The following is a 26,783-nucleotide window of genomic DNA, read 5'->3' on the forward strand; positions in this document are numbered from 1 at the left end:
TTGAACAAAAATTTTATAATTATAGAACTCCTGATGCTCTAATATAGTACAAATGTATGGAATGAAAGTATACTATCCCTCCTGCTGCAACATCATAAATCAAAGAACTTAACCAGCCAGATAAGCCTGGACGTTGAAATTCAAATACAGAAGCAGTTATGATGGCCGTGAAGAAATTAGTATTGAGACCTGTCCACAAAATTGTAACATATAATCTAGCTCAGCATGGAGAAAATGGCAGAGAGTCGCAGGGGAAGAGATTTTTCATGTTTTCTCTATGTCGTAAAAGCTGAGATCAAAGATCTGTGTAAACTTACACTTGAAGGTGATCAGATAACACAAAGCTCAACATGGTTAAAAAGAAATTGTAGGGAAAAGGACGAACGTGACTGCTCTCTTTTTTTTACAAGACCAATTGGAGACAAACTAAGACCTGCAATAGATGGATTTGTTTTGTAAGAAACAAGGGGAATTCAGTTAGACCAAACAAGATATCTTATTTCACACTCACCTTGAACAATTTAGCGGAACTCATCATGATACTCATAATCATCTTCATCACTGAAAATAGCACTATAAAATACATATGGGTTTTCTATCATCTCTTGCAAGCTTAATCGTCCATCTTTATTTGAATCCGCCTGCAAATATTGGAAATATTCTCAATAATCCAATCAAATATAGTGCAATAGTTGGATCAAAATACAAATACCAGTCCAATTCCAAACTGCCACATATTGTTAATATATACTCCGTCCGGAAAGACATTCAACAGTAATTACAACATTAGGCTAAAGGTGCAAAAATAAATTTTATTGTGGAACAATTTGCAGTATACTAACAAGTTATGAGTCCCACCCAACCACAAATGCACATTGAACATGTAGTGCTAAACCTTAGTACACCATTACTGCCAACAGCTTGCATTTATCTGGGATTGCTAGACTTTGATGTTCTCAAGGCAATGGAAGAATGGCAAAAATGACTAGATTTAGCTACCACTTGAATCCCTCAAATAGCTTTATCACATATGCGTCTAGATTGAGAAATCAACATCAACTCACTCAGCTCCACCAAACCACCAACTCCCCACCCCAACCCCAACCCCTTCCACTTTTATCCTCACACCATTGTTCTATACGTCAAATTGGTAATATAATATGACCTTAAATTCTATTCAGATGAAATTTTACCACATAATAGTTGATGATGATGGTGATTCTATTGGTATGGCGAAGAAGAGTCAGTTTTACAGCTGGAATTTTCAAATCTATTTGTCAAAGAGAACTCGAATTAACTGTTTGACTGTACAAGTACACTAGCCCATAACTCTCAAGGCCAAATGTGTTTCGGGGCTCTTGGTTTAAAAAGTTGGGTAGTTCAGAGGTTCAAGATAACATCCAAGATATGAATCCTTGCTAACCTGCTTAAAGACAAAACCCTAGAGCCAACTTTGCATAGTGTCAACAGGTGTGCCTAAAGTGTCAAGTGTACATCCTTGTCCAAAGTGTAGACATGATTGTCAACGTATATGTTGGCATCAGATATTCTGACAAGCCAAACCATGTCTGACACGTGTATTTCTTGCATTAGTTTCAATCTAAGCATATATAGAATTAGTTAGTTCTACTTCCTCCCTGCGAGAGTTATACAATGGAGCTTGATGGATTTATTGACAAGTATAAGCAATTCTTGGTTGCCCAAGTATATATAAAATGGAAAAAGCATTCATACTATAGGCAAAAATGAGTCTCTTATGTCAATCCTGGCTCTAGCATCTAACATTTTCAAATGAAACTGAGGAAAGCCTTATCCCATGGTGATCAAAAGGAGAAGTGTATGTTTCCTATTCCTCTAATCCCCATTTGATTTGCAAACATTGGAAGGATTTATCGATCCAAAGAGGTCAGGCAAGTTCCACGAGCAAGATTTGAAACTTCAGCCAAGTTCCCATTCAATCAGAATATCCCCAAAGTAGCACTCGTAACTCTCCTTTAATTCGAATCAAATCAGTCTGCAATCACTCGTTTATGTGGAGAATGCCCTCAGAGAAATCATGAAAAGAGAACTTGTGAGTTGGAAAATATATTACAGGCACATCTAAATATGTCAGATCTAGGTCAGACGACCCAGTCGTAGGAATTGAAGTATGAAAAACTACACATTTGTATTTGTTTAGTTAATTTAACTGTCAGCACGATCGTGTCGACCTTCAACATCTTGACAATCAAAGGAATGGATTCCCCACTAAAATTGAACATCAAATACTCCAAGGGTGATGGAGATTCATTGTGGACCCTACTTTATATGAGCAGCTTCATGGGAACCATGCCTATCTCACTATGACCAGACCGGACATAGCTCATGATCCACACATGACCAGTAAATTAGCTCCTACAGAAAGCTGCCTCCACTGACAATTGCGAATCAGATTATTTGATACCCTTACACTACTCTTTGATCTTATTCATTACAACATACTGCATATGCAAATGCTGATTGAGTTGAATGTCTCAACCAACAATTTACTACTAGCGACTATGTGCTCCTAGATCAGTCCTCAATTTCTTGGAAGTGCAAAAACTAGTCCAACATTTTTTAAATCTACAATTGATGCTAAATGTCATGCCATAATATCTGCATGCACTAAAGTGATCCATCTATGTGTTTGCTCAGAGAATCGGAATTTTCCAGCTTTTCCCAACACATGCTGATAATATCCGAGCCATTCAATTCCATCAAATCTAAAGTATCCAGTCTTTAGTGAATATAGCCATTCAGGACAGAGATATGGCAAACAAATCATGCAACATTTTATTCCCTATAGCTCCAGATGGCTGAAATGCTCATTAAAGCTATGAATCAATTGCATTATTACCCCTTGATATGCAAACTAGTGGAATATAACCTAGGATCTTCTCTTGCATACCATTGGTGTGGTATGAATCACTGGATACCATTGGTGTGGCATGAGAAGGAAGGATCAATCAATTAGGGATTAATGGTAGTTTGTGGGTCGTGGATATAAAACACATTCTATAGAGAAGTAAACTTGGTGATTGATAGTTAAGCAAATATGAAGAGGCTCTAGTTTTGGGCTCCTATGCATTTAAAATTAGGTCCGTCATTGATCTCTTCAGACTAGTGATTTGTCTAATAAAGAATTCATCAACTTATCAAGAGAACCACCAAAATCTGCCATGGCCAGTCCCAAGCCCGAATGAGAATAGAGGGTTGTATTAGGTTGGCAGCCAGTATAAAACGTTTACTACATCTCTATCATGAATCAGCCAACCGCAAATAGTTGGGATAAGGCTCGGATTGATGATGATGATCAGGAGTACCACCATAGATTTCAAGTGTCAACAAAGACAACATAAGATCTATGTACCTTCAATTTTAAGAAACGTTTTGGAGTATTATCCACAAGTTTGCCTACAGGCAATTCAACTGAGATGTACATCTAATCCTCTGGTTCTAATTCCAATGTCCATATTTTTAGTGCAGTTTTTTACACCAGGAAGTATTCACACTATAGTATCGTGACTGTTGCCAAGAAGGCATCTCACACAAATCTCTTACCAAATGGATGGAAGATGTCAGTCGCTCTATTAATATGAAGAGACAAGGAGGCTCCACAATAAAATTATGCATTCATCAGCACAATTGAATTCAACCAGGGGAAGGACATACTCCAATGACTCCGCATCTGAAGAAACATTGGTGCCTCAAAGGCACTTTTGGCACAAGGTAAAACAATGTGCATATCAAATATGGCTAGATTGTGTAGAACAAAATACTTTCTATTCTTCACATCTCTTTCTTGGCGAACTATAGAGAGAGAAATTCGATGAAAAACTTATAACAGTGAAAAAATTATGAACAAGTTAGGAAACAACATTTCTATCACATGCCCTTTTTAATAATAAGTAGGAACAATATGGGTAAGTAACGAAAAATTCAAAACCAATTATTAATAAATATGTTTCCTTCAGTATAGCTCATCAAATCATATATAATGCTCGTAATACGTACATGTGCACATCCTTTAAGAAGAGAGTCCAATCAAAATAAAGATTATCATCGAGTCCACAGTACCTGCATCTTGATGTAGTCTGCCTGCTGTTTTGCATAGTATTGCTCGCCAGGATGGAGTTTAGCTATTACAGGAAGCAATTCCTCATAGGACAAAAACCTGACCAATACATTGCATGCTCAATCAACAGATAATCTTAGCCGCAAAAAACAAATTCTTCCAAAAAGAAAGGAATACTGATATGCAAATTACCCATCCTTATCTTTGTCAAGTTCATCAAATAACTTCTTTGCAGGTGTCTCTTTTAAAGGGTCAGACTCATGTGTGTAATTGGAATCAATTTCATCATAACTCCTTATCAAATCAAATAGCCCATGAAAAAATTCTTGAAAGTTAAGCTTCCCATCTTTGTCAATATCTCGTTCCCTGTTAAAAACAATACAAAAGCATAATTCTAAGTGGAACAGCAATAAAATTCTACAAAATTTTATGGAGGCCAGGGAAGCCAAAATTCATCTAAATCTTAGACATAAGCACATATACTATGCTCCACGGGAGCATATTGTATACTTACTCCCTCAAGCCAAAGAGTTACTTCGCAAGATTTTTTCGATTCAAAATTTTGGATCCATCTAGGAATTGCCAGATGATTATTTTCAAGAAAAAAAAAATTTGAGTTCTTAGATATGACCATCCAAAAATTGGACGGTCTCTATTCAATCTTAGAATTTATTTCTCCCACGCACGTAAACTTCTTTTTTTTGGTCGAGGTTGATTACTAGGTTGTTTAGGTTTACATCCCCAAATTTTGGGGGAAGATACTCTAGATTGGGTTTTACCAACAGGAATAAATTGAGCAAATGCTCTCACAGGAGTGTAGAATTGCTGGTAACATCCATCAACTCATGGAAAAATTAGCTAAGACCACCAGCATTTACTAGGTAATCAAACACAAAAAAATAAATAAATTTTGAGCCGCTCCAATGGCAATAAGAATTTCTGAACAAAAGTGATGTAAGGAAAATTGAAGGAAAGAATAAAATAGCAAGGAATAAGCCAAACACAAGCACAAATTGAAGAAACAACCCAAGCTAGGATTCCAAAAGCCTATGCATTTCTCTTGTTCAATTTCTAAAAATCATGTGAAATTGACCCTCTCAAGGCCTCACACACCTTATATATTATAATTCAATGTTCAAGGACATTACATGTCCATACAATGATTAAAATGACTAATATACTAACTTAAACTTAAATTTTATAATGACAAATTTACCCCTGTAAATAGTAGCCGTGAATAGTACTAATGAATAGTACTTGTGAATAGATCCCACGAAATAAACAAAAAAAAAAAAACCCTAGAATCTCTAAAAAACTAGAACCCTATAAATAAGCCCTAAAAGCATAATATATACCCTTTAAAGTTGAATAAAAATAAAGGAGAAGAACAATTTGTCCCTCATTCTCCCTTGGTTGGAGAAAACTCGTCCTCGAGTTTTGAAGTGTACTAAGATGAAATTGACATTTATTCGGCAACATTCTTCAACTCGAATATTGCAAACATGATCCTGGGACTTGTGGATTACTACACTGATCAACACAAAATGATTATGCAATGGAACTGAGAAACCCTCGAGGAAAGAGTTATTATATATCGATAGAATATTCTTAATCACTTTAACTTGTTAAATTTGCATCACTTCAGCCATGTAACCCTACTGAATTTCCCCAGGCTCAGCTTTAGAACACACCACGAGTGCATCTTTGAGATCAGCGATTAAACCAACAATTTCAACCTCTTCCAAAATATCTTCACCATCATCGTGATCCTTATCATAGATCGGATCTCCTAAAAGATCTTGTTGTTCATCTAAGTATATATCAAATATTGGTGGTGAATGCGGTGAATCCCAATCTACAATTTATTGACTTTCCATGCAATCTGTGTCGTAATAAAAATTTCCATCCTTCAAATCGGACACCCTAGAGCGATGTTTTCCACACCTAGGTCTTTTGTCACTATCCTCATCACTCTACTCCCCACACGGATTGTAAGAGTGAAAAGGCTTGTAGTCGAAATCCTCTTGGGCTAAAAAATCACCGTCTTGCCCATTATTGAGGCCGCAAACTGTTGCGCCAACTGTTGTACTTGCCTTTTAAGTTCGTCAATTCTATCATCTATGAGATCATGTAGTGGATCAAGGAAACCTCCCTTCTACGACCCCTTCTCACCACCATGGGTTCGCCAAAATCACAAACCCTAGGCAAATAATCAACAAAAATTGCTGAAAATCAGCAAGATTTAGGTTATTTTGGTAAAACTTTGGCCAAAATCGGCAAACCCTTAACCCCACTACAACTTCCCCTCTTTGTTGTTGACTTAGGGCACAAAAAAAAAAATGGTGCTACAATAACTTCATACGTGCTATAGTAACTTTCGTACTTGCTACAGTAACTTCCGTGTAAATCACGGGCTCTGATACCAATTTGATGCCCGGAAGTTTGAGGGAATAGTAAAATAAGCAAGAAACAAAGCCTTAGGATTTCCCCAAAATTGCTTGTGTCAAGGTGCTTCTTGCTAATTTTTCTGTGTTTCTTCGAGTTCTCCTACATCAAGTGGTATCAGAGCCGACAATATACAGGAAATTACTGTAGCAAGTGCAGAAATTACTGTAGAAACACAAAAGTTACTGTAGCACATACGGATTTACTATAGCACCAATTTTTTTTGGTACCCTAGGTCAACAACAGAGATGGGAAGTTAAAATGGGCTCTAGGGTTTGCTGATTTTGGCCAAAGTTTTGTCAAAACAACCTAGATCTTGCTAATTTCAGCAATTTTTGTTGATTATTTGCCTAGGGTTTGTGATTTTGGCAAACATATGGCAAGGAGAAAGGGTCTTAGAAAGGGGTTTTCATAAATCCACTCCATGATCGCACAGATAACAGAATTGGGGAACTTGAAAGGCAAGTACAGCAGCTGGCGCAGCAATTCGCAAGCCTTAATAATTGATAAGACGGTGATGTTTTAGCCCAATAGGATCTCGAGTACAAGCCTTCTCATTTTTGCGCTCCCCATGTAGAGTCGACTGATGAGGATAGTGACAGAAGACCTAGATGTGGGAGCATCATTCTAGGGTTTTCGATTTGAAGGATGAGATTTTTTATTTTGACACAGATTGTATGGAAAACCACCAAGTTGTAGACTAGGACACACCACCAGTCTTTGATATATACTCAGATGAACAACAAGATTTCGTAAGAAATCCTATCTATGATAAGGATCAAGATGATGGTGAAGATATTTTGGAAGATGGTGAAGAATATAGAGAGAAGGCAATAGGAGGACTGATCCAAATCATGGTCTTTGAATATCTCATTAATATTGAGGGTATAGAGCATTCAAAAAATTTAGGGTAATGGAATCGGAGTAGTACAGTGAAAGTATGGTCGATTCAGAATCTGCAAATTGTGGTCCTAATTCCTCAATATACATATCAAGATACGTTTCTTAAGGAATTAACTTTACCACAAATAACATTTGAGTCAACAAAGAAAAAGAAGGTTGAAGGTGTTTTTGATGTTGAACTCATCTTGGCACAATTCCATACTCGAGGACGAGTTTTTTCAAAGAACGGGAGAATGATGGAGAGAAAAATTATGTTTATTTTTAATTTCTATTCAATTTTAAAAGATGTATATTTTGACTTTAGTTTTCGGATTTCTAGTTTTTAGGAATTTTAGGGTTTTTAGAAATAAAAAAATTTATTTCACTGCTAAACCAGTTAAGGAGTTTTTATATATTTCAATTAAAATTAGGGAGTTTAGTTTCAAGTTATACTTAACTTAGGACCTTTTGGTCAAAAGTTAATTGTATGAACAAATATTGTCCAAAACAATAATTTTTCAATATAAATAAAGGTATGGATGGGCTGGAGAGTCATTCATGTATTCCTCTTTAAGAAAAGAAATACTTTGTCTTATAAAAAAAGCCTAAGGCTTGAGCCCTAGGTAGGAGAAAGCTTTAGGGTTTCTCCAAATTTGGTTGTGTCAAGGTGTTTCTTGCTGATTTTTCTATGTTTCTTCGAGTTCTCGTACATCAAAAGTGAAGAGCAATAGTTCAAACAAGCTAGACAATACGAGAAAACAGAAGCAACAGAATATGGCCTCTTGATGGTGAGCTATGATGCAGCCAGCTTCCACGCACACAAACTTTCTCCCTAGATATCAGTTTTGGGTGGTCCAAAGCTAATCTAAAGATCTCTCAGAGATCCATGACTATTACTCTTATACTTTTCCCAAATGTCAATGCTTCGGACCGCAAATCATGATCAAAAGTACAGTGACATGTTAGGAATTCTTTCCATTTTGTTTCTTCGATTTCCGATTAAGTTGGAATAAGGTTTCTTTTATTTTCTAGAGTGACGACATAGATTTTACTAGCATAATTATTTCCATTTTGCTTGGTTTCTTAACTGTAACGATTAACTAGTTTCCCAATATATGAAAGTTGGATTCTAAGGCATGTCTAGGGTTGTTAGCACATACCATGCCATTGGATAGGCACCCCAAAGCTCTACACATACATGTACAAGGCTGACCTATGGCTAGACTAAGTTATTTGGAATAAAACTTGCTTCTTTGGATTGGTGGTGAGAGGTGATGCAAGACAAGATGTGTCATACTTTTGAATTTTTCTTAATAAATTCTAAAGATACATTTTTGGAACTTTCTATGGTTATTTTTTAGGGGTTTTAAGTTCTTCTAGAGATTCTAAGATGCGCCAGAGAACAAAAAGGTTAAAATTATTTTCATTAAATTGAAGAAAAGTGCTTCGGTATGGTGAGAACAGCTGAGAGCAAAAGGAGAGAGAATGGGAAAGCCCAAAATTAACACTTGAGAGGAGATGAAAATGAAATTAAAGGAAAACTGCTTACCTGAAAATTATTTACAGTCTTTATATCAAAAGATGCATGTGTTGCGTCAAGGAGATAGGACAATGAATACATAGATGAGTTTTACCTTATGACTGCCCGTAGTGATGTGATCGAGTGGGAGGAGCAGGCCATTATCAGGTATGTAAATAAACTGCGCCAATCAATTCAAGATATGGTAGCTTTGCAGCAATGTTGAACCCCGAACGAGGTCAATAACCTTGCAAAGAGGGATGAAACTCAGCAGAAACGACCCTCAAATAGGTGGGGTGCGGGTGCGACTGATGGGGAAATTGCCCAATAGCCCGTGGGCGATTTTGATAGAAGGTAGCATGACAGGTGCTGGTTCGATATCTCACATTGCTGGAATGACCTACCCAGCAAGGTGCCCTAGACCAAAAGGGGTTGTTTCAGGAGTTTGGCAACCCGAAAGGGGTGCCGGTAGCAACATCAAGTGTTACAAGTGTTCAGGATCGGGCATTGTCTCATCCCAGTGTCCAAACCGAAAGTTCATTAACCTTTTTGAAGAGTTTTATGATGAGGACAATAAGCATTCTTTTGAAGGTGATCCCATCTACGATGAACCGGTTGATAAACAGGACCTGGAAGGACCTGTAGTGATAATGGGGAGGCATTGGTGATTCAGTCTAGAATGATTACAACCTGAATAATAGACGACGTCACGAGGCAGATTGGTTAAACCCGGAGAATTTCTAATCAATTTGATTCCAAAATCAGCAAGGTGTTGATTGGGTCATCGATGAGTGTTCAGTTGAAGAAGGTAGTGATCCAATTTTTAATCAAGAACCAAGTGAAAAAAAGGAAGGTGACAATGGTCAAGATGAAGATAATGAAGTTTTGGAAGACGAAATTGTTGATTTGGTTACTGAACAAAGGCTTGGAGATGATCATCACGAAGATGCTCCTTTGGTTAGTTCTAGGGCTGAACTAAAGTAATTTCAATAGGGTTTAACAGCTACATTATGCAATTTTAGCTAGTTAATGCGATTGAACCGGGTGTATATATCAGGATTATTTCATCGACATATAATGACCCTTTCCTTGAAAGTTTCTCAAAAGTGTTTATAGATATATCAACTGATTGCAAAGGCTCAGTTTCAGTACACAACTATTGTGTTTTGATTAGTCTGATAACCCACAAGTCCCAAGATCATGTTTTCAGTATTCAGGTTGAAGGAGGTTGCAGGACTAATGCAAAATTCACCTTAGCTTATTTTAAAACTCGAGGACAAGTTTTCTCCAACCAAAGGAGAATGATGCAAGACAAGATGCGTCTTATTTTTAAACTTCTCTTATCAAAATTTAAAGATGTATTTTTGGAATTTTCTAAGGATATTTTTTAGGGGTTTTTAAGTTTTTTCAGGGATTCTAGGATTTTTTATATTTTTTAAGATTTTAGGAGATGTTAAGAATTTTTATGAAGTTACTTGTTTTATTAGGGGTAAAACTAGCATTTTGAATTTTATTTTATAAGAAGGGACTTATGGGGTATTTTTATAATGTTTTAACTTAAGTCGGGATAGTTTTGGTCGTTTGTTATTATAATATAATTAAAGGGCCCGAGTGCTGGGGTTTCTAACACTTTTTGGATGTGAACAGTAAAACAGGCTGTGAATAGTAACAACAAGCCCTCTGCAGGGTTTTGGGGTCACTTTTTTGTGCAAGGAATGCCAGATTGACTTAAATATGGCCTGTTTTAATGGTTATTGAACTGTTTTTTGCCTCTTTTCTCTATTTTCCTGCATCAAGAGGCCATCTTGCAAGGAGAGTTCATCTTTAGAGAAGAGATTCCACTATCTTTCTTTATGGTGAGATGCCACAAAACCTTAATATTTGACTGGATAGCTTCCTTACTTATACACCTTTCTTGCATACCCCCATCAATTTCTCAATCTCCATCAACCTGTGCCCCAATCCCTCAGGCCCTTCTCTCTCCCTACAGCCCATAATCCCACACTACCATCCCTCCATTAACCCATCCATAACACCTGTCAGATCACCAAATAATCCCATTTCTGATCAACTTTCTCCAAATCCTTTTAGAAACCTGTTCCCTAGCATCCTGCCTTCTAGCTAAACCAAAAACTAGCACTTCTACAAACCGTAACCAGCACCTTAACATGATCCTACCCTAAACTCTAAATATATCACTACCAGAGAAAAACCATTTTTCGTTCATTAACAACCAATTCCATGCCAACTATTTGGGATATCCAAACAATACCTAACTGCATCAAGTATTGGATCTGTATATGCTTATATATTTATATTAGGATGCAGCCACCTTGTATATTTTAGGGAAAATATCCACGTAACCCCTATTTTTGGTTTTCATATCTCAATAGACTCAAAGATTCAAAGTATTCCTCCTAACCCCCAGACTAACTTTACCCACTTTCAACTAATTTTTTAGCCCTAACAAATATAAAAAAGACATGCTCATTTTAAACCCCTCCTCTCTTTACGTGATATATTCCCCCCAAATTTCTCTCTCTAACATTCACCCTCTTTGTCTCTCTAATGGGGGAGAGAGAGAGTGGGAAAATAGGTAGAGAGAGAGATTTAGGGGAAAATCACGTGAAGAGAGAGAAAAGATAGTGTTTGGAAAGGATATATCTTTTTTATATTTGTTTGGGGCAAAAAAATAGGTTTAAAGGGGATAAAGTTAGCTTCGGGGGTTAAAAGATATAAAACTTAGAATTTTTATGACCCAAGAGATGTTTTGAAACCTTGGGTCTATTGAGATATAAAACTTAAAAATGGGGGGTATAAAGATATTTTCCCCATAATTCACTTGTTTTCTAGGCACACCCTCACTCTCTCTAAGCCATCTTTCTCCCTAACGTATATCTCTCTTGCATTAGGAGATGGAAATATAAGGGGTGGGTTTCCCTTTTACAAAGGCCTATAAGGGTAGAGAAGAAAACAAGTGAATTGGTCTTCTATTATATTGGGATAATACTGGTGTGAGAGGGCTGTTCACAGTCGTCTGTCCTTGCCCAGCCATCACAAATTAAGGGTGGCCTCGCACCATTATCCCAAGGAGGAATCCTAGTTCCAAAATCCTCCAAACCATATCTAGACTGTAATGATTAATTTCATAAAACTCAAATATAATCCGACTACAAACTCTCCAAAGATATTTTGCAACAAAAATAATCTTTATCTAACCACCTTTTAACCTACCTTGGACTAGATTTCTTCTAGAAGCACAACCCAGGCTGCACACACATTCCAAACTCTCCCATTTTCTCCCATGGGCCATGTTGATATGCCATGCTGCACCCCAAAATAAGTGGGGCCCAAGCGATCTACTGTATCTATTGTGTGCCCCCTTCGTTAGTGTATAATCCATTTGGGTCGAACAAAATCATAGGCCATCTCCATCCTCCTCACCTTTTATAACTAACCAAATTGCCCTTCAAAAGAAATATGTTAACTAAATCCATAAAAACTTGGGAAGTTGTGCCATTGGAACTAAATCCTTTACCAGGCAAAAGGCCCAACGACAAGTCTCCCTTCAAGGGGCTCATGATTGACATATCAAGCTTAGCCGAGGCATAGATGTGCCACAGTCTAGACAGTCATATAGCACAAGAGCATAGTTATCGCAATCTTCCGAGGAGGTGGTAGCTCCTGCTCCGGAAGCTCGATCCTGCCTCCGAGACATGGGATCTGGATTCCAGGCGTTTCTTTGATTTAGGGATCTCAATCTGCGACATTGAGGATCTAGATCCTAGGTCAATGTGATCCAGATCCCTATTTTCAAAATCATGTTTCTATGAGTAACTGAAAGTGAGTTTCAACAACTTCAAATCAAGTATGTTCTACTTTGGGAGAAAGGTTCACCTGTACATTTTCAGATTCATATACACCACGCACAAGATGTGGATTATACGAATTCAAGGTGTGTATTATACCACACAAAGGATATGTATTGTATGAATTTGATAGTTGAAAAAGGTACCTTCATCGTATTGAAGGACATGATGGTCTCATGCTTCCTCTCTATTCCTGCTTTTGGTCATTTCACCGAATTCAGTTCACCTACAGAAGCGAAGGTAAGAGAGTTTATTTTTGTCAGTGTGTGAGAGAGATGGATCACAATGTTCCCACTGACGAATTTAAAGACAATGAGATTAGTTCACAGAAGTCCCCAATTTATGAGAGAGAGAGAGAGAGAGATCTTCAACACTTGAAGAGAGAAAGAGAGAGAGGGTCAAGGACACTAGGCTCCGTTCGTGCCCAAGGACTTGAGATTTACATCCTCATATTGGATTTTCAGTTTCACTTTGTCATGTGATATTTTGGTTTTAGAATTCAGAAAAAGTTAAATCATATTGTTCAATGGAATTTGTTCCCGAACTAGAATACCATAGTTAAATGAACTTTAGGAGCCTCTATCCTAAGCTTGACGGGTCGTGATCCCATATCTTTATCGTTCGCTCCTGAGTAAATTAGATCGTGCTCCCTTAATGTTAGGGAACTCCCCCTTTCCGTCATGATGTAAGGATCTCGTTCCCTCCTCGACAGATCTTCAAGCCTCCCTCAATCCCATTATCCAGCTTCCGATCTGGGAGCCACCAAGGCTCCTGATCCCAGTAACTATGCCCAGGTGTACTCTCCAATGACAAGTGTAGGGTCTAGAGCACAGACCAAGAATATTTGTATGGGAATACTCAGTTTCCTCCTTGTATAATGAGTCTCTCAGGCATATGCATATGTTAATGGCCACACAAACCCAACAAAAGTCTTCAAGATCACACAAATCCGAGGCAAGTAGCAGCATGCATGTTGTGTAGTATTTCATTGCCAAGGTTTTCAGACACTTGGCTACACAAGCTCCTATGCATCCTACACTAGAGAAGCGTCTTTCTTCTCCTGACCACAAACAATACCACCCTGGCTATGCCAACCTCAGCGACACTCTTTGATGACGCACATCATGGACAAACTATGAACAGCCACACATCTAGTCAAAGGCCTAGTTGCACACCTAGGCAAAATAGAACTCACATGTCTCAAATATAGCCCAGCTCCCCACATATGCTCCGTTCTAGGTAGCAAAGTAAAGCACTCCTACTCAATTTGAGAGTAATCCATAAACATAAGGCATTAGAATACACACTGGGGAACCCAAAATATAGCTTTATTCAAAGAAGCAAGTCTACAAGCATTTGAAGGCCACAAACCCTAATATAGAATGATTAGATAGATGCCTACTTTTGAGGAATGATTATTTAGGATGGCTTCTAACCTTTTGAGGAGGAACTATTGGCAATCGTAAAAGAGGATGTGACGCAGCTGGAAATTCACCGGCAACTAACACCCGGCAACAAAAGCCGCGTTTTAGAGAGAAATAAAAATCAAGAAGAAATGAGTAAGAAGAGAGCAAACGAACGTGTGGATCCGAGTCCTCCGCTACATGCGCACAAGCACAAGAGGAAGACAGAAAATACCCACAAAGGGCAACTCTCTCTCTCTCTCTCTCTCTCTCTCTCTCTCTCTCTCCAAAGATCAATGTTTTTTTATTGACCAAAATAAATCCTCCTCCATTACAATTCACGTGCTCCTTTTAAAGGAATTTGCTTTCACAAACCTAAAGATAACTAGCAAACGAAGATAACTACCAAAAGACTATTTCTTATTCCCACCTAATGCAACTCCTACCCACATCACCAACAACCCCCCCGATAAAAGGAACCTGCAAACTTATCCTTTCCATAAAGATAAATTTTATTTAAAAAATTCAACTCCTTCAACTCTTTAAGCATGGACTCAACTCTATAAGCATGAATTCAACTCTTTTAAAAAAAAAATTCTTATTTCAAATAAAATGGGCTCAGTTAAAAAAATATGAACTTTATCAAATTAACCTAAAGAATCCTAGACTAATTCTATCTCTAACAAATTAACCCTAATAAAAATAAAGATAAAAAAATATACCCATAAAAAATAAAGAAATAATTATGGCCCCAAAAATTTGAGAAAAATAAAAAACATTGAATCCATCTGATCTTGATCTGCATCACTCTCCCCTCGTTGGAGAAAACTCATCCTCGAGTTTTAAAATGCGCTAAGATAAAATTTTCCTCACAACCTTCTTTAACTCGGACATTTTAAACACAATCTTGCGACCTGTGGGTTACAGCATTGATCAAAATACAATAATTGTGCACTGAAATTGAGAAACCCTCGAGGAATGAGTCATCGTATATCCATAGAAATTGTTGATGTTTAGCCCTAAAACATACTAATGGAGCATCTTTGAGATGGGCACTTTCGATGACTAAACGAACTTCACTTATTGATTCCCCACAAGACTAGAAATTGTTCATGTCTAGGATCTACCCTACAGGACTTAATACACCCAACACCCAATTCCCTGACCAATGACGCACTTTGTCCCTTTTGATCTTGCTGGAATTTCAGAGGTGGGAAGCTTTCACAGGCAATATCTCATACTCTAGTGTTTTAGAAAGCATGAAAACCTAAATAGGGTATTAGGAACAAATTAAGGCTGATCTTGAAGGCATAGAATCCTCCTATTGCTGGCCGTACCCCTTTTTCTTGTCCAAACAACAAAACCGTAATTATGGTTTCAATGTGCCACCCTTTTCTTATTAAATTGGGTGGCAAGAACGCTATATGGTTTTAACTGATCTAGAGAAAGTTATGATTTGGTGGATGTTGGAAAAGAAGGGAGTCTCAAGACACTACATTGACTTAGTGAGAGATATATACAAGGGAGTGTTAACTACCGTTCGAATAATTAGTGGAGAGATGAGTGAGTTTTAAATGACAATAAGTTTATATCAAGGATTAGCATTGAGCTCGTGCCTCTATCTTAGTTATCGACAACTTAGCTAAGCACCTACAAGATGAGATACTGTGATACATGTTGTTCGAGGATGACATAGTTTTGATCGATAAGACTCGAAACGGCATCAACACAAAGTTAGAACTTTCGGGGGATGCTCTAGAATCTTAAAGTTTTAAATTTAGTCGAACAAAGACAAAGTATATGGCATGCAAGTTGAGTAATAATAGGAGTAAAGACGAGTACGTAATTAAGATTAACGGCCAAGAAATACCAAAAAAAGTGCACTTTTAATATCTTGGGTCAATAATCTAATAAAATGGAAAGATTGAGTAAGATGTACATAGAATTAGAGCTAGGTGGGTAAAGTAGATATGTACAACAAGAGTTTTATATGATCGTTGTATAGCAATGAAGCTAAAGGATAAGTAATCTAGGACAACTGTGTGACCAACTTTACTTTATGAGGCGGAATGTTGCGTGTTAAAAAAATTATATACCCATAGAATGAATGTAACTAAGATGAGATTGTTGAGATGGCTGAGTGGCAAGACAAGAAGGAATAGAATTCGAAATGAATACATTCAATAGTATTTAGGTGTGGCACCAATAGACGATAAGATCTTAGGTGGGCTGGAAATGTGTGGTGCAGACCTAGTATAGCATCTGTTAGAAGGTGCAAGTTAATTCAAGTGGAAGGCTCAAAAAGGGCAAAGTGTAGCCCAAAAGGACATGGTTGAAAATTGTGAGAAAATATGCGAACTTATGGTATCATTGAGGCTTTGGCCTTTAAGAAAGCAGAATGGCGGACCAAGATTCGTGTAGCGGATCCCAATTAGTTGGGAAAAAGGTTTGATGATGATAATGATGATGACCCTTTTTGGAAGGAAGGAGAGAGAAAATTAAATTTTAATGAGAGAAGGAGAAAGATTTGGTGCACAGAGGAGAGAAAAATATGTGTGTTGGGAGAGAGGGGTTCAATGGTGTTTAAATAGAAAGAATTTCTTCTCCTATTTGGATTAGAATTCCTTCATTAGGTATTGTCTATCCAATAACATAGTTTAACTAATAGGAACTTAGGAATCATCCATCCTACAAATCAGCCATCATGATTTTGGGATGATTATTAAGAACTTTATCCCTTTATAATTTCACCAAAGTCTAACTTCTAATTTAAATTGGATTATATCCAATCGAGAACTTCCTATTTCCTGTTTCAAAATTTGTAGGAAGTCAAAGATAACTTTTATTAAGTCAAAACAAACTCCCACAAAGCTAGGACATAATCTTTTCTTTTAAAAGATTATTTTGACGTAAGTAAATTTAATAAAAAAAAAAAAACTATCACTTAAAAATAAGTGGGGCGCACCACCCTTATGGACCTCAAGTGGGGTCCATAGGCCACACATCCCACCCATGTGAGGGTGGCACACATGTGGGGCTGGATCCAAGGGCCCCACATGTGCCCTTCCCTAGTCTGAAAATTTTGAAAATGCCTTTTTCAAAGATTTTACAACAGAATTTTAATAATTCTAAAAAAAAAAATCTAAATATTCACATAAACATCTCTAATACCAAAAATAGAAGATCTAGAAGTGAACTGATACCAATGGGTCAAAATAAGTGACTATAAGGGCACCCCACCCAACCCAGTAACCATGATCTATAACTGTCTTCTCCAAACAACCCAACATAGACCCATGACCCACAGTCTCATGCAGGGGCTCATGTTTGGCTTATCAAAGTTGGCCCAATAAACTATGAAACTATGATCTCGGAATGTGGATTCAGTTTCCCTTTTAAGAGCAAGTCCAATACTTATCACTACAGTGCAAAGGGGACTCTCTCTATGCACATGCACAAGCGCCTCTCTATAGGGCTGCTTGCCGATAATGCGGTTGTCATGTGTACATGCCAAGCGAAAGTTTCTTGAGGCTTTGGCCCTTGCTCTTACAGGCCTACAACTACACACATGAGATCATATAATTCTCCTGGCCTACAAACATCATTCTTAGGCATCTCTCCAACTTCAACAAGGGATGACCCACTACGAACCCTTCTCGATAGTGACAGATACCCAGGGGTAAGGGTTTTGGACGTAACTAGTGTCATAAACTGCCTGACCCTTGTCAATCAACACACACACTCCCACTAAATCACGTAATTCACTATAAATATTATTTTTTTACAAGCTCTCTTGGCCTTTATAGGCCACAAACACCAACACAATCATCCAAAAACAGCAGGTTTTAGGGCATTCTCATAGGGACAGCGTTGTCTGGAGAACCATGCAGGTTTTTGACTTTTTCTTTGCTGATCCAAATACTTTTATTGAATCACGAGAGAAGAAAACTTGTTTTATTCTTTGAGCCCTTTCTTATCGAGCCCTTAATGGTAAAGCTCTTTAAGCAAAACCTACCAAACGGGCCGCAGATTTTCCTGGGAAATTGGAGAAGCGCCGGTGTTATTAGGAAAACCTTGGAAGAATTGAAAAATTAACTCCAATCAAGTGCGCCTTTACGCCACTCATAAAGGAAACCCATAGTACAGATGAATTTGATGGCATAGGTATAGCAAAGTGTTCATGTCTAATAGCTCCCATCCCCTAACAGTTAGGGAGAAGCACTTGACATCAAAGGTCCCAAAATAGAGAAGCACTTGACATCACGGGTTCCAGAATAGAATATCATCAACCATGAGGGCAAAAGAAATCATTGAATAAGATCCTTTAAGTTTCAGGTGGTTCTTGAGGTTCTTACAACTAAAGAACATATTGTTTATGTGTGAAGACAACTGCATATCACTTCAAGAATTCCATTACAAATTTATAAAAATTAAATAAATAAATAATAATTCCAGAATTCTTTCATGTTTCCCAAGAAATTCATATTATGTTTTAATTTTCACATTAGCCATAACAAAACAAAAGTATAGTATAGGAAAAGCACAAGTCATTTTGTTCTTTGACATTTCAAACATAGTAGACGGGGATGGGCCCTATATATTAATAGGACAGCAGCCTCAAAGTTACACAGCAGGAAACCATGAGTCATCAACACATATTTAAATAGTTTTGTGTTTCGATTTTCAGATCTAAAAATATGTGACTATGTCATTGGCCCAATTTTTTTCTGCAACAGCTTTGTCAATCCTCCAGTAAATTCAAGTACCATGCTTATGTCTGAATGCTTCAAAAATTAAATATTGAGAGATATAAGTGTATCACATTTTTTCCCGTTATCTAATGTTTTATGACAACAGATTTAAATATGGGCCTCAATAACTAATGAAGTCCATCATGAAATATTCTCTATTTACCCAAAGCTACAAGTTTCTGAACCAGAAAACAAGTTTTCAGCTCCCAATGTAGTGCCTAATGCACGGGGAATGTATATGATAATCCAACAGAGTTCGAAAAAACATAGCTAAACAGGATCATCAATATCCAATGAAATGGTAGACAGTGGTGGATCTGGTGCATCCCACTCTCCGTCCATCGCCATTCATCATAGTCTATGTATTGTTTCAATTTTACCGAAGTCCTTAAAGATATTACAGTTTGTTATTTCATTGGACAGTGATGATGCCAGTAATTAGAGGCCTAAATATAGGATTGTTTTACGTTCCCCTTTTGTATAGTCAAATGGTGAAGGTAATTTGATACATGCAATCATCTATGATGAAGGGTGGTAGTTAAAGTGCAATGGCAACACTTGTACCACTTGTACCACAACATCCAGAACAGAAGGAACCGACAACAAAAAAAGAAAAAAAAACCAATGAGATACAGAGGCATCCAAGAAAGTTGAAAGAAGTCGAGAACAACAAATAGGAAAACAAATGGCTTAAATAGACATTAAGTTGTAAACTATAAAAAAGTTCAGAAATTACAAGGCAAACAATACAAAATCTCAGCAATGTATTCCACCTTACTTCCTCTTTGCACAACCACCTCAGCAGCTTCGGATTGTTGCTATCAGCTGGGTGCAGAAAGCTGTGGATTGATGGGGAAAAAATCAGTAAGAAAAACAACACCAAAGTATCAGAAGGATCTTGATATAAAGCTTACTTGTTGAATTCTGTTCGATTCAGAAGGCCATCTCCATCCTCATCAGAAGAGTTAAAATGATCTTCCTTCCACCATCCAATTTCATAACCATAAGAATTATTATCTGCTCGAGCAATAAGGAAATCTTAGTCAGTAAGTGGAACCCTAGGAGTCTTCTTCATTTACTATGGTGTCCCATTCTCATAATGGAAACAGCATTATGATAAACTAAATGAACAAAAACAAAATATAATGGAAAACATGGATGATTACGGATAGGTAAAAATAAAAGCTAAACAAACACTCTAGTTCAAGAATCTTTTAGTGATGAATATAAAGGTTAGCAATGAGCATTCTAGGAGGTGAAGAAGTGAGGGCTGTGAATAAAGTAATTAGACCACAGTCGCACTTACCAAGTGGCATTCTTGATGAGTCTAAGGCATATGCATTAGTATTTGCCAAGGAACAATCATAGTTCCTCCAACCCAACTGAAAAGCACAAAACAAACAAAAACTAAAGCAGAAATTCAAGGGAGGTATAGGTGATTACAGCCAACCTAAGTTTGCAAGCCCAAGTTTGGACTCAGTGAATTTTACGGATAGGGGCCTACCTGGCAACCTGGTGGATTGAATGGGCTGATTTCAAAGAAAATGGAGGATGCTGCATCAAACTCTGGCTCAGTGCTGTCTTGGGTGACCATGCATTTATGTGTGAAATAGAACATGGGTGCCATTTCATTGCCCAAGTAGGCGTTCATCCACCATAGAACACCATCTCTTAGCAACGAAAACAGAAAATACGAGTTCTCATCCAACCCAAAAATTGGCAACTTTAGATGCACCACCAACATGTCAACAGAAACATATGTCCATCCAAACTCGGGGTTATAAAGTAAAACCATCCTTCTCAAAAAAGGAATGAACAAACCCAATTTTGGTTTGACCTGCTCATCCCAGGCATATACTCCATCAACCAACTGGGTTTTACCAATCAAGCACAAAGTGTAAGCTCAATTCGAAGGAATGCATGGGTGTTGAAAGCCAATCAAGGACAAGGTCCTTTTGTTCCTATAGTGGTATAACAGTCATTAAGCCAATTAACTCAACCTTATTTCTTTCAGAAGAAATAATAAATGCAGTGCATCCCAGGAACAAGGAGCTCCACCTGCTATATAGATTACATAGATTACACAAAATTGCTGCCATATGACTATTAACAGAAGGCCTTAAAATTATAGCTGAGTTTACTCCACTAAAATAAAAAAAATAAGAAATAAAAAATAAATCATTGAGACCTAATTCCCAACTGCCACATGTAGGCTTGGACATCTGCACAGCAACACAGCCATTGCAAGCCCTGGCCATGCAAATGCAACTATCGATTTCCAATGTGGGGACCATGTGGGGTGCAAGGTTGAAAAGGAATAACTAGATTTTCTGGGGTGAGATTAGATCCAGAGAGACTCTGTCCAAAAAGATCCAGAGAATTGTTCTATTTCGGACTTTGGTATCCCCATAGTTCAAGGGAGACAATATGACTGAAGTTTGTATAATGGGAGGTTGCTCTCTTGAGATCATCCTCCCTAAGGCCAGCATCCAAATGACAAAGAACACCAATTAGATAGATAAATATCAAATTCCAATGGGCGCTCAAGGGGAAACCCCTGGATAGAGAGAGAATGGAAGACTCATAGTGACCAGGATCGGGAGCGTAGTCAGACACCGGATCATGATCGAGACCACGAGATTGAGAGATGCACGCAGATGCGTGGAATAGGGATTGAGATCCATCCACAATGAGTCAAAGGGATCTTGACACCAATATGATGGGAGCCAATCCAAATTTGTTTAGGATCAAATGATAAAGTATATGGGATCGAGTTCAGTCCAGCTTATAATCGATGCTTCCCAAGAGTACTTAACCAAGGTACTCTAGCTCAGGAACAAAGTCTGTTGAACGATACGATTAATGTTTTTTCTGAATTCAAAAACCAAAGTATCATTAAATACAAAGAATCCATTTTTAGAATATTTTGAATTTTTTTTGTTATGATTGAAGTGTGTTTCATAAGTGAGAAGTGAAACTGAAAACCCAATATGAGGACGCAAATTTTAGTCCTCAGGCATGAAGGAAGCTCTAGGGGCTAACAAAAATGTTTGTGATCCAGACACAACAACTCAAATAAGTTGGTGATCCATGCTCCCATTGTAAATAAAACTCGAAATGTAATGATAATCATCGGTACCAATGTAACTGAAACTCAATTCCACAGCGGTGGAGGCTCGATTCTAGATGCTATTAAACAGTGATCTAGATCCTCAATTCCAAGAATCAAGATCCCTAAACTCAAAAAACATCTAGAATTGAGATCCCTTGTCCTGGAGCGCAAGATCGAGCTTCCAGAGCTAGTGCGACCACCTTCGTAGCCATTCCTGGTACCTATGGGAAGACTAGCTAGGGACGGCTCAGCAAAAATGTTGATGTCCTTTTAGGGCCCCATAGGGAAAGTGACTCTACTACGGCAGAATTAAAAAGCCCTTTCAAGGGGTTAGGATTGCCTCTAGTCATGATTGGTTCCTAACCATACTCCACACTTCATACTGGAGGGAGATTTCTTTAATTGTGATACAATAGGCTAGAAATGAAGTGTCGTTCCTATGGCATTTGGCGATATAATTGATGATGTAATTGACAAAAGAGATAATATATTGATTCTCTTTTGTCATGTGCCTCAAAGCATCAACAAGGCAGCAGCTGAATTTGCAAATAAAAGATATGAAGTCTCCAAAAATTATTATATGCTTTTCTAATAACCTGTTGTAGACTTCAGATGCCACCTTAGCATCTCCCAGTTCATTTTTCTTTTTTTTATTTCTACTATTGTGATTTTATCTCCCTTATCATTATGAATAAGAATGTCAACTTTCAGATGAAAAATATATATCAATCTTCAATTCAATGCATCCAATAGTGCTTAGAGCATTCATGACGCACTACATTTTCCAACCAAGCCTCTTTCAGGAAGGGCTTTCCTTTGCCTTCACTTCATCAAAAATGCCTTCTACCCCATCTCCCCAAGTCTCCTCAGCAAGTTAGGTCAATCCTATTCTCTCTTCAACAGACTTCAGTTTGATGGCCTCCGCTGCATATCCTTAGTCAGAATCCTTGAAGAGATCCACTAAGGCCCATCAGGCACTACTCTGTCAACAGTCTCAATCACCCTTTGAGCTTCCATAGTTAGGAACCCAAGAGACAACATGCTTGCAAATGAGAGTCGTTCCTCATGATGAAAATTATGACTAGCAATGCAAATCCATAACCAACAGATTTACATCAATAAAATTTATGAGATATTCCTTTTCAGATTTTGGAGTTCGTGAAAATTTATGACTTCAGCTCTCCTATCTTTTGAAGAGGGGTACATGAACTGTTTTCGCCCTCCTTTTTTAGACAAAATCTAAGGACCTTTTTTTCTTCTTACGACATTTTTTTTTTGTTTCTCCTACGATTTCTTCCCTTCCCTTAGTCTCCCTTTCTCTAAAAACCCAACTTTTTAAGCTCTTCTCTCCCTCACACTCTCCCTCTCTAAAAACCCAACCCATTATTCCTTCATCTAACATTCTAGGCATAAACTACATGAGTATGCTACTAACCATATTATGGTGGTATTTAAAAAGGCATATAAAATTCTTAGCTTTTAGAACAGCTTCAATTGTTTGAACCCTTGATCTCCCTCACCTAAATCATAATGTCTAACCCGAAGCCAAAGCAAGAGGCATGGAAAGGGGATATATTAGATATACATAATAAGTAATAGCACAAATTATAGCAATACAAAGTTAACATTATCAGAAAAAAAAAAAAATAGCACAAAATTATAGAAACTGACAAGGATTACCATGTTGGCCTGCTAAAACTCCCTAAAAAAGTGTTCATGGTCCAAAAGCAGCAGTTTTCTGACCAAGAAATGGTGCTGCGATAGAAGTCCAGACTTAGTTTAAAAATCTGTTAGATGAAAGTGTGAAACCCTCATCAAAAATGTGGAGCACAAGCTCCCTAACAAAAATTTAACAAGAAAGTCCTTCGCATGCTTAATTTATGAAAACTATCCATGTAAATTTCCCTTATAATCAAGCTAATTCAATATTTGTGTGATATTTATATCAAAAGATAACTTGTTATATCAGTGTGTCAAAACTCTCAGTGTTGATTCGCAACTCGTGAGTCAACTCAACTCAGCAACTGCTGCGAGTCTCAAGAGTCTTACAAAATTTGGCCAAGTCTTACAGTTTTGCCTAAAAGTTCATAGAGACATAGATGAGGCTTTAAATGATTCATCCAAATTGACTCATTATGACTCACACGGGACCAGTCCTAGTCCCCAAGCACGGTTCTGAGTTTAAAATGTGTATAACATAAAGAAGGCACCCTCCTGAAAATGAATTAAGGTCCATGTATACATGGAAGTAGCTTTTCCTAAAAAAATTGAAGTGATTTCTTCTAAATCATAAAAATGCCTTCACCAAACATGATAGAGAGAGTAGCAAAGGAACTGTCCGATCCAGAATACATGAGCAGCTTTGGCAAATTGTCTTTATAATTTATAAGACAAATCAATAACTACAAAAATAAGAAAATCCAACAGAACTAATCATCTCCCCAGTACATAAATTTCTTTAAAGGTTTAGCTGCATCTGAAGTTTTAAAAATCTAAAATAGGCAACAAAAAGAAGCTGCCGCAATAAACCAAGCTCATGAAAAATGAGAATTAACAAATAAAAACGAAATCTCTCTTAGTAAATAAGGCTATAACTGCGACAAAATTGCGAATCCACCATAACGGTAGATACAAGAAAACTGCACAAAAACCTGCTGAAAGCAATGAATTTATCGTAAAATGATCCTGTGGAAGAAAATAACCAACCCCCAAATACATGAATCTAAACTAGAGCTCCTATGTATCGAAATTAACAAACCAAATTCGCCTTTATGGGACATAGGAAAACTGCCGAGAAACCACTCACCGGCGTGACGAGCCCAACTGGGTGGGTCATACTCAGCGAACGAAACAAATCCATCTCTGTTCTTGTCATGGAGCTCCATATCCCTCTCTGTTCTATGCATCACCTCCCTGAAAGACTGTTGTAAATTCCACTGCGTCAACTCCTCTGTGCTCAAAAACCCATCAGCTGGTGCTATATCAATCCTTGGAAACAAAAGGACCAATCGACTCGTCACATTGAACCTCTCCTCATCGTTCAAATAGTCCTCTGCATTCATGAAATCCTCCCACTCCGGTTGTGATTCTTCGCCCGGGGCACTCGAATGATTCAATTCATGGTAATTTTGCTCAATGAGTTTCTTTTCCCACTCCCTGTCTTCCCGATGCCTCTCGATCTCTGCAACGAAGGGGTCGAATGCCACCGGATCATGCTTCCTATCTCTGGAAGAGAAGGAGAATTTGGAGCGAAGCTTGAGGCGGGCCGGGCCCACACGACGATGGAGGCTTCGCGAGGTCTGGGACTTGTTGGGGCCGTAATGGATCAAGAAGAGGAGGAAGAGAGCAACGGATATGTAGATTATCACTGACTTCATGGCTACCTCTCTCTCTCTCTCTCTCTCTTCTCTCTCTCTTAAGGCTTTTCTTCTGGTCTTTGCTGTTAAATTCTCTCTCTCTGGATTGTCAATGGCGGGTGGTTTGATGTTCAACTGAGGAGCAGTACTTTTGTTTAGTTTTCAACGAAAATGGAGATCTGCAAGACTCTAATTTGCCGCAATAATGGACCCAGTAATCCTTTGGTGAGCAGAGGCATAATGACGGGCACGTGCTCTTACATCACATAGAATGAACAGAAGTAGGGGTGGCAACGGGACCTGGACCCGGACCCTTACCCGAATAGTATTTAGGTCCAAAGTTTAAAACTATATCTGAACCTGTCGGATCCAGGGTTTACCACCGTATTACTATGAACTTTTTTTTTTTTTTTTCTTTTTTTACTGGGAAAAATTGTATAAAACCAAAGTAGACTTTCTAAAAAATTTACCCCAACATAATTTTTTTCAGCGCTTTTTTTTCCCAAAACCATATTTCCTAGCCAATACCTCCATATCAACAAAAAAAAACATATATATATATATATATATATATATATATATATATATATATATATATATATATATACTAAAATTTCCCTCCCTTACTTCATACATTGACCATGGCGGTCCGGTACTTCATCATGGCAGTCCGGAGTTTCCTTACTTCTCACATTGACCATGGCGGTCCGGCACTTCATCATGGCAGTCCGGAGTTTGGAAGAGGCAATCCAGCATTTGTTTTTGGATTAATGAGCAGTCCGGCATTTGTGAGCTACGGTCCGGCAAAATTGAAAATTGTGTCTGTAATAGGCGGCCCGATAGTGTACAGTTCTGATCCGACATAGTGATTGGGTTCAGCAATATACAACCACGGTCTTGCATTTTCATTTATGATTTGTAATGGTATTTTTGCAAATAAAATGAACGTTTTGCATTGGGAGTATTTATTATAAAGCTTGATTTTTGAGAAAAATATGCCAAGAAAAATTAGGATGGGGTAAAGTGCCTAGAAAGTATATTTTTGAGGCTTTTATATAATTTTCTCTTTTTACTATCATATATTTCCTATGACTATGAGCTTCCTTTTCTTAATACTATAAATGTTACCGATATTGTGACGATATGAGTACCTACCGCTGCCCAAAAACACATATGCCTTATGAGTATATGTATTCGACCCATATTTGGACCCAAGGTCAGGTCGGGTCCCGAGTCTATCGGGGCCTTGCCACCCTATACAAAAGTGAGAGACGAGGAGAGAGAGAAAAGAGGAGAGAGAGAAGAGAGAGGTGAAGCAAAGAGAATAAAATGGAAAGAGGGGAAGGGGGA

At 37.8% G+C, this 26,783-nt stretch overlaps 1 protein-coding gene across 4 annotated transcripts; it reads right to left on the reverse strand.

Annotated features, from left to right (window-relative positions):
* LOC18443594 (Calcium-binding EF hand family protein) lies at window positions 1–25,566 on the reverse strand. Of its 4 annotated transcripts, XR_016056007.1 has the most exons (9): window positions 24,884–25,566; window positions 19,880–19,982; window positions 19,744–19,804; window positions 12,958–13,037; window positions 4,289–4,462; window positions 4,099–4,195; window positions 512–641; window positions 318–433; window positions 1–189 (listed from the first exon to the last, which is right to left on the reverse strand). XR_016056007.1 is itself a non-coding variant. In XM_020673185.2 (7 exons), the coding sequence occupies exons 1-6, from the start codon at window positions 25,452–25,454 to the stop codon at window positions 522–524; spliced, it is 1,131 nt and encodes a 376-aa protein (XP_020528844.1). In that variant the 5' UTR covers window positions 25,455–25,566; the 3' UTR covers window positions 251–433; window positions 512–521. The 4 variants fall into 4 exon arrangements, 1 of the variants encoding a protein (XP_020528844.1); XR_016056006.1 differs by lacking the exon at window positions 12,958–13,037; XR_002282518.2 differs by lacking the exon at window positions 12,958–13,037 and having other exon boundaries at window positions 19,739–19,804.
* Between the last annotated feature and the right edge of the window lie 1,217 nt (window positions 25,567–26,783).

The sequence above is a fragment of the Amborella trichopoda genome, chromosome 5 (assembly GCF_054954075.1).
Source record: "Amborella trichopoda isolate Santa Cruz 75 chromosome 5, AtrichopodaSantaCruz75HAP2 v2.0, whole genome shotgun sequence".
NCBI classification, from domain to species: Eukaryota; Viridiplantae; Streptophyta; class Magnoliopsida; order Amborellales; family Amborellaceae; genus Amborella; species Amborella trichopoda.

Excerpts from the sequence above, each read along its gene's own strand:
- LOC18443594 (XM_020673185.2), bottom strand. The coding sequence starts at position 25,454 with ATGAAGTCAGTGATAATCTACATATCCGTTGCTCTCTTCCTCCTCTTC. Across the intron at positions 4,463-19,738 it reads TTGTGCAAAGAGGAAGTAAG|GGAACGAGATATTGACAAAG; the intron begins GTGGAATACATT and ends TGTTTTTAACAG. Across the intron at positions 642-4,098 it reads CAGACTACATCAAGATGCAG|GCGGATTCAAATAAAGATGG; the intron begins GTACTGTGGACT and ends CAATATTTGCAG.